Source organism: Limulus polyphemus, unplaced genomic scaffold (genome assembly GCF_000517525.1).
Source record: "Limulus polyphemus unplaced genomic scaffold, Limulus_polyphemus-2.1.2 Scaffold466, whole genome shotgun sequence".
Classification (NCBI taxonomy): Eukaryota; Metazoa; Arthropoda; class Merostomata; order Xiphosura; family Limulidae; genus Limulus; species Limulus polyphemus.
This window is the reverse complement of record NW_013666076.1, coordinates 338,401-345,751: the sequence shown is the minus strand read 5'-3', so window position 1 is coordinate 345,751 and position 7,351 is coordinate 338,401. Positions and strand designations below refer to the sequence as shown.

Genomic DNA, 7,351 nt, shown 5'->3' with positions numbered 1-7,351 from the left:
AGATAATTTTAAGCATGAAAACTGTCCATATTTTGATGTTATGATATGTAAATTAAAAATTGTTATTTTACGGTGATAATCCTGTTTTCTTGTGCCCAATAATGCATAATTTCATTTGATAAACACGTTTAGATTGAATGGTAATTTATAATCAGTCACAAGAACGTCGAATCTGAATCACTTGAAAAAAACACGGGGGTGCTTAACTTTTCTCCAGGTGTATACAAATATGTTACAAGTAAAAAGGCTGCATGTGAGATTTTAAAAGCATTTTCGAAAAACTACGAGTGGAAGTTTTATATTTACTTCTTCCTTATAAGCCTTTTATTGTAAAGAATAAGATTGGCGTGGAATGAAGAAAAACAGTTATGATTATAAATCAGTCAGTGAATATGAACTTCATGTATTTTACGCTTCACAACAAATAGGGTGTCCCGATACATCCCGTTCGGACGTCTATATGTGACGGTTTTTATAGTTATCAGTAACTTGTAACCTTTTTATACTTTTATTCAGTACTTAAATTCTCTGACAACCATGACTCAAAAAATACCAATTTGCTGCTGCTTCTGAAATTGGTTATTAGGCAGGCTGCAGCAGACAACATGATGCCACTATCGCATACGTCATCAAGCACGTGACTTTGCCCCAGCCAAAATAGTGTGTGACAATTGAATACAAATGGTTGGTGCTGTTCACACAAGCATGTTTGATTTGAAAGTTGTGAAGCATTTGTTTAAAGTAAGTCAAAGGTGAACATGAATAGCACTTACTTTGAAAGTTATGACGTCAGAAAGGCATTTGCAGCAGCCATATTGTAAGTCAAAAATTTCCCTTTCCCTTGATAATATTTATAAGTTGCAAATTTTCAAGGTTTAATCTTCCCTACAAAAATGGGAGGGTCGCAGTTTTAATAATTGAAAATCTGGTCACCTTAACAGTAAAAAATAGCCAAAAAGTTCAATTAAAAAAAAATACAAAAACGAAGAACCTTATCAGTTTTTTTTTTTTAATTTTCTAATGCTGGTAGAAATGCAATTGTATTAAAGACTTTAGTTAAATGTTTCAGAACAGAAAATGTGATATTCAAATATTGCTAGAACACTAAGGAGTAATATATGATATGACTATATTTATGGCATAATTAGGCAGTCTAAAATTATGCACGAGATACCTTCATTTTAATAGAAACACGGAAAGCAAAGCAGCGACGCATGTACTTTAAAATCTGTCGATAATCTAAGAAGCGCTGTCTTTCCAAGTTTCCTGAAGATAAACTTCGCTATATCACGTGATTCAATAATTGATTGCATAGGTACAAGAGTAGCAGGCACATGTAGACGTTGCCTTTAGAGATTTCACGCCTAAAGAAAAAGCCTAGATGCTTCAAATACACTTTTTCTTTCTTTCTTTACTTTTGCAGGGGAAATTTATCTATGAATATGCAATACGTTTTGCCAATAAGTTTACTTGGGATATAGTTTTCGGTTAAGATAAAATTCGGGCTAGAATGAAACAGCTTTATAAGTTAGATTAATAGATTAAACAGCTTTATAAGTTAGATTAATAGATTAAACAGCTTTATAAGTTAGATTAATAGATTAAACAGCTTTATAAGTTAGATTAATAGATTAAACAGCTTTATAAGTTAGATTAATAGATTAAACAGCTTTATAAGTTAGATTAATAGACGTTTTACAAATTAATATCGTTATACCCTACTTTATATTTAAAATTATTTTATCAGCCACCACAATTGTTTGTTTGTTATGAATTTCGCGCAAAGCTACACGAGGGCTATATGTGCTAGCCGTCCCTAATTTAGCAGTGTAAGACTAGAGGGAAGGCAGCTAGTCACCATCACCCACCGCCAACTCTTGGGCTACTCTTTTTTTTTACCAACGAATAGTGGGATTGACTGTCACATTATAACACCCCCACGGCTGAAAGGGCGAGCATGTTTGGAGTGATGGAGATTCGAACCCGCGACCCGCAGATTGCGAGTCGAGCTCCCTAACCACCTGGCCAGCCACCACAATTAAGTTCTAAGATACATCTGTGACTTTTTTAATATTAACCCCCTTATATGCACCCATGAGCGTAATCGTGGACTTACAACGCAAAAATCACGGGTTCGATTTTCCGCAGTGGACAGAGCGCAGATAACTCATTATGTAGCTTTGCACCAAGAAAACATCAAAGTAATCGTGGTGATCCAGGTCCAGGTATTGTTGCCTATGCTATAGGAAAGTCAGAATAATACACATAGCAACATAGCGCAACACGAAAATCATATGTTACAAACTATCTAATCAAATATACCTTAGGTGTGAAAAAAAAGGTGTTTTTCATTAGATATCATGACTTTTTGTCAATATACAGCAAGTAAGAAAGTGACACTCTATAGTAACCAACATTAGCTTTAAGATCGCAACCCTATTATTCGGAACAGTCCTATACTTTACAGAACCAAGAAGATTCTTTAAAATCTATGGTGGTAGTTTTCCTCTCTAAAACAGTGTCAATAACTTCCTTTATAGTAACGCCATGGATTTAGATTAACAGTTTCTTGTCAGTCGTATTAAGCATCATTATTTACACTAATTGCTTAAGCTAACATCGCGTGATGCTAAAAGCTGTTTAATTAGGAGAATTTCATAAACTTTACAAATATATGCTTTAAAATTGACAATGAATAATAACGGTCCACCCATATGATTTTTTTGAAAACTTGAACTAGAAACCGCTAATCTAGTTTGCTTGGCCTAACCAATACTTTGTATCTGCATGTGCTTTCACCCTACAGTTTTGCTGCTCTAAATCAGCCGTCTTTAAACCGAATAACAAAAAAACACACTCAAAAATGTCCATCTTTACTCTTAGGGGAAGCTGTAGTAAAAATTTCAGATCGGTAGCTCACGTGACATTTTGCGTAGGCGTCCGCAAAAAGTTTGGTCAAAATTTAGAAGTTTTTGTTGAATAACTTTGCACAAGTGGCTTATACTTACACCAAATTTGACACCTAATTGTACGTTGGAAAGATCTATCAGTGTACCAAATTTGTAAAGTTAAGTGTGTTTTTCCATCAAATAGTTTCTGTACTTTCGGTGCGAAGAAAAAAAGGAAGAAATTCAATAAAAATTGGACATTTTACATCTCGTATATTTCTTAATGGATTATCTTGAAACTCGGTATGTGAAGTAAGGGTTCAGTAAAGCACACCCGCTGGAAATATATGATAGTTTGGATTACGACAGTTGGAGCTACAGAAAGTAGAATAATGTTAAACTATCACTTCTGTAAATAACACACATTGTGTCCTGCACTTTGTTTTGGCCGCACGACACACTACCGTGTATCTTGATAAAGTTTATTGTTTACTTGTAATCAAGCACAAAGCTACACAAAGGGCTATCTGTGCTCTGCCCAACACGGGTATCGAAACCCGGATTCTAACGTTGTAAGTCCGCAGACATACCGCTGTGCTACTGGGGGCATCTTGATAAAGTGCAGGCACCAATTTACTTGGCATACTCCATATGTTATCCTCGTTAAATACTTCTACTTTTGGAGGGGGGGTAAATGCTCTGTAAAGTAACTGAGAACTTACAGTTAAATATTTTTTTTATTATTGATACTTTTTTATGTGTGTCACTAACCATCAATATGGTTAATTGTTTGTTTGTTTGTATTTGAATTTCGTGCAAAGCTACGCTAGAGCTATCTGCGCTCGCCGTCCCTAATTTATCAATGTAAGACTAGAGGGAAAGCAGCTAGTCTTCACCACCAACCGCCAACTCTTGGGCTACTCTTTTGCCAACGAATAGTGGGATTGACCGTCACGTTATAACGCCCCCACGACTGACAGGGCAAGCATGTCTTGTGACACTTTTTACCGGTCAGTATAGTACCCAGTCAGTGGGTAAAAAAAATTCAAAAGTAGTATACGGCATGTTGAAAAACATTTTCGAATGGATTCATAATTACTGCTAACTACTGCGCCAGGGACAAGTTAGATATCGGGAGATTGGATACAAAGGTCAAGATTATCTCTGCTTTCTATAAAACCAATGTTCCAGATCTTTTATACCACATGGCTTTGTACAGATACGGGTTCACCATAACAAGTCTTCCAGTCATAATTCCCGTTCAACCATTGCATACTGTGAGATCAAACCGTTAAAAAGGGTGCTGAGAAACCGTTGTCCTCGTACACAACCTGAACGTGAAAAAGATTCAGGGAAGTAGCGGTGTGCTTTGGCCTTGACAGTCTTATGACGAAGCCTTTTGCAATGGAAACTACGCTGCAGGGCTATTGTCAAGCTGTACAGCCGTCAGATACAGCATGACCTGGCGTGGCGACATGGACTGTAAAAAGCTAATAACTTGACCGTTTTGAAATAATTTTACGTAACATTCCTTTCTAAATCTTGAATAAGACAATATATTAAGATAGCCTCTTTATGAAAAAAAAAGGCACGTTTATTGACAGACTGAAACCGCAACTTAAGTAGACTATCTCTTCTATGGAGTTATACTGAAACATACTTCAATTGAAAAAAAAAACTAATAAAACAATAATTTTCATAAAAACTTAAGGAAATTTTACTTTGGTGGCAATATCGCATTATAATGTCGAACAAGAAAAAACGAAAGAAAAATCCTTCCACTAACTGGTATATTGTTCATATTAGAAAACAACACAAGGATATTAATAATGTCACAGATGTTTCAAGCAATATTGAAACCTTACACCTATCTTACACAAACATGTTTGGAACCTACTAAGCAAGCACAAAGATGATCTCGAACGTTTTGTCTGACATTTCAATATTCTTCTTTTTTACAAATATAACTTGATATATCACACACACACTAATGTTGTCAATAACAACAACTGTTTATTTCATTACATTCGACAGTGTAGACATATCCAAACCGTACAGCACCTTTCAGGTATTGAGTGCACACCTACATATCAAATTAAGAAAAATATATCAATCTTACTCTATTTCAACAATTTTAACACAATAATATTTTAAAATTGATATGTTTAGGTAAGATTTACTTGGTGTAATTCGAAAAGAAAAAATGAAAAACGTTCCAATATTCATTTCTGAGCAGCTCCATGGAGTCTCGCCTGTAAACACCACATTTATCGATTTTTTAAGAGTTGTTTTACTCATCCTTCAGCATAGATTCATATTCGCTAATAAACTCTTATTTTTTGAAAATATAACGATTCATATATTGTTTTTCACGTGAGTTTGCTTTTTTAATAGAGTTTTTTTAAAAAATAATACAGCTATTTGTTGTTAGATTTTTAATGATGTTCGTAGAAACAAAAATAACACAGGCCTGCGAATTTAAACTTCATAAAAATTGTTTTGGTTTTAATAACGGATTTTCCATAATTCAGCTACGCAGATTTCGAAAATAATATTCTTTTTTTTTTCTATCACTTAATGAATCTTTACAAATCGGGAAGAAAAAAAAAACTCTTAATTAGATCCAATCATTATTTCGTTTACCACAATGAACATATTTTATTATTGTATTTGTTAACAAAAATTTCAAACAAACTGAAGAAAAGGGAAGAACATTGATGTGAAACGAATATGTATCCTCATTCTTCCCGATTTATTTTGTGAAGTCTACGTCTTTTAGTCTCGAAACTACGTGTTGTGGTGTTTCTTTTATATATTGTGTTATGACGTTTTGTGAAAAATATGTACGTGATGGAGAAAAATGGATATCATTTTCGGATTCAGCGTACAGGAATTACTGTAGAACATTTAAGAATTTCAAGACAATAAAACTATCGCAGGCCTGTGTAATTATTTTGTAGTAAAATTTCTAATCCGTGAAATATAAAATCTTTGTTGGATCTTATGTGTAAAGACTTTTGGTGTTTGCTTCCAAGACAGCAAATTAACTAATAAAAAAGTTTACCATCACTGAAGAGTTTACAAGGAGAAAGGAGGATGTGAAAAACGATACGAAACATTTATCCATAAACAGGGAAAAAAATCACCTATAAATTAGGAAGGACCTTCAAAGTTAATGTCAACATGAACTACAAGTCTGAAAATATTGTGTATTTTGAAGCATGTTCTAACTGCCAAAATATTACATAGTTCTTGTTTGTTTGTAATTAAGCACAAAGCTACACAATGGGCTATCTGGGCTCTGCCCACCACGGGTATCGAAACCCGGATTCTAGCGTTGTAAGTCCGCAGACATACCGCTGTGCCACTGGGGGGCTAGTTCTTGTTATATTGTAATAATTGTCTACGGGTGGAGGTTGAGTGTTTGTCAAATGTGGAAATTAAGAGTGTTTTTTAATAACGAGAACATATTTTCTACAATGCTAACATCATTTTAATGGTTTTATGGGTAACGGATAACTACCATATCCACAATCGACCGCGGACGATGAGTGTTTATAGGTTTGAGACGTTGTGAGTTGAGGACCTAACTCGGTATTTAATTTGCCTTGTTAGTTGTCTTGTTTGTCGTCTGCACTTTTTGGATAGTGTCTGATAGACTGGATATCCACAGTGTTTTTAGGAGATATTACTGCAGACATTTTCCTTTAAAAGTATACCTTTTGTACCTTCTTCACAAGTAGTACATATTTTTATATTATATTGTGTATGTGCTACTGGCGCAATTGATTTGGATTTGTTTGTTTAATTATTATAATTCTGAATTTGTTTTGAGTGAGTTTCGATATTTTGATTTTTATAGTGCCCTGAGTGTCAACTCTTCTAGTACGGTTTGTTTCTGGGACAAACTTTCTACATCTAATGTTACTCGAAAAGTATGAACACTAAACAGAACATGAAATCAGTTACTTACGACTCACTACCAATAGAAGAATGTCTGGACACAGACTTAGGCGACATCTCAAACTCGCTGTCCGACCTGTATAGAAAGGACTCCCGCCGCTGGGGCATAGCGTGTAAAACCAGACCAGATGGACTGGACGAGTCCAGAAGATTCCTATTTTGTCCACTTCCATCGTCCACATCAAAGCTAAAACAAATTTTAACAAAATATTTCACTTTCAGTCTGAGGTATGGAAAAAAATTCACGTGATAAAGTAAATGTTTCATGCGTTTCTTGAATCGTGTTTTAATTCAGCAGAACATTTCAGCTTGAGATATTATTGTATTTGAAGTACGTTTTACCTAATTTGATAAGAGTTTTGTGTTGTTTGTCAGTATTATGCACACTTATCGCTAGTGACTGCGACATATTATTTGACCACAAAACAGAGATTGTTAAAATTCTACTAGAACATCAAATATCGTTCATATTTGGGAACCCCCCCCTTCCATACTGTATA

At 34.7% G+C, this 7,351-nt stretch overlaps 1 protein-coding gene and 1 long non-coding RNA gene across 7 annotated transcripts in view; one reads left to right on the top strand and one right to left on the bottom strand.

Annotated features, from left to right (window-relative positions):
• LOC106458457 (cAMP-specific 3',5'-cyclic phosphodiesterase, isoforms N/G-like) overlaps nt 1–7,351 on the bottom strand; it is a 168,629-nt gene that overhangs the window by 46,228 nt on the left and 115,050 nt on the right. For 5 of the 6 annotated variants that reach the window (XM_013917973.2, XM_022384668.1, XM_022384670.1 and 2 more), the window contains exon 2: nt 6,862–7,038. In XM_013917973.2, the coding sequence (XP_013773427.2) occupies nt 6,862–7,038 (177 nt within the window). Of the gene's footprint in view, nt 1–6,861; nt 7,039–7,351 lie in introns of those variants that run through there. The other variant, XM_022384673.1, reaches the window with a different exon arrangement.
• The window catches only part of LOC111085554, a 2,878-nt gene continuing 2,531 nt past the window's right edge, over nt 7,005–7,351 (top strand). The window contains exon 1 of the long non-coding RNA XR_002610374.1: nt 7,005–7,079. This is a non-coding gene — a long non-coding RNA (uncharacterized LOC111085554). The remainder of the gene's footprint in view (nt 7,080–7,351) is intronic.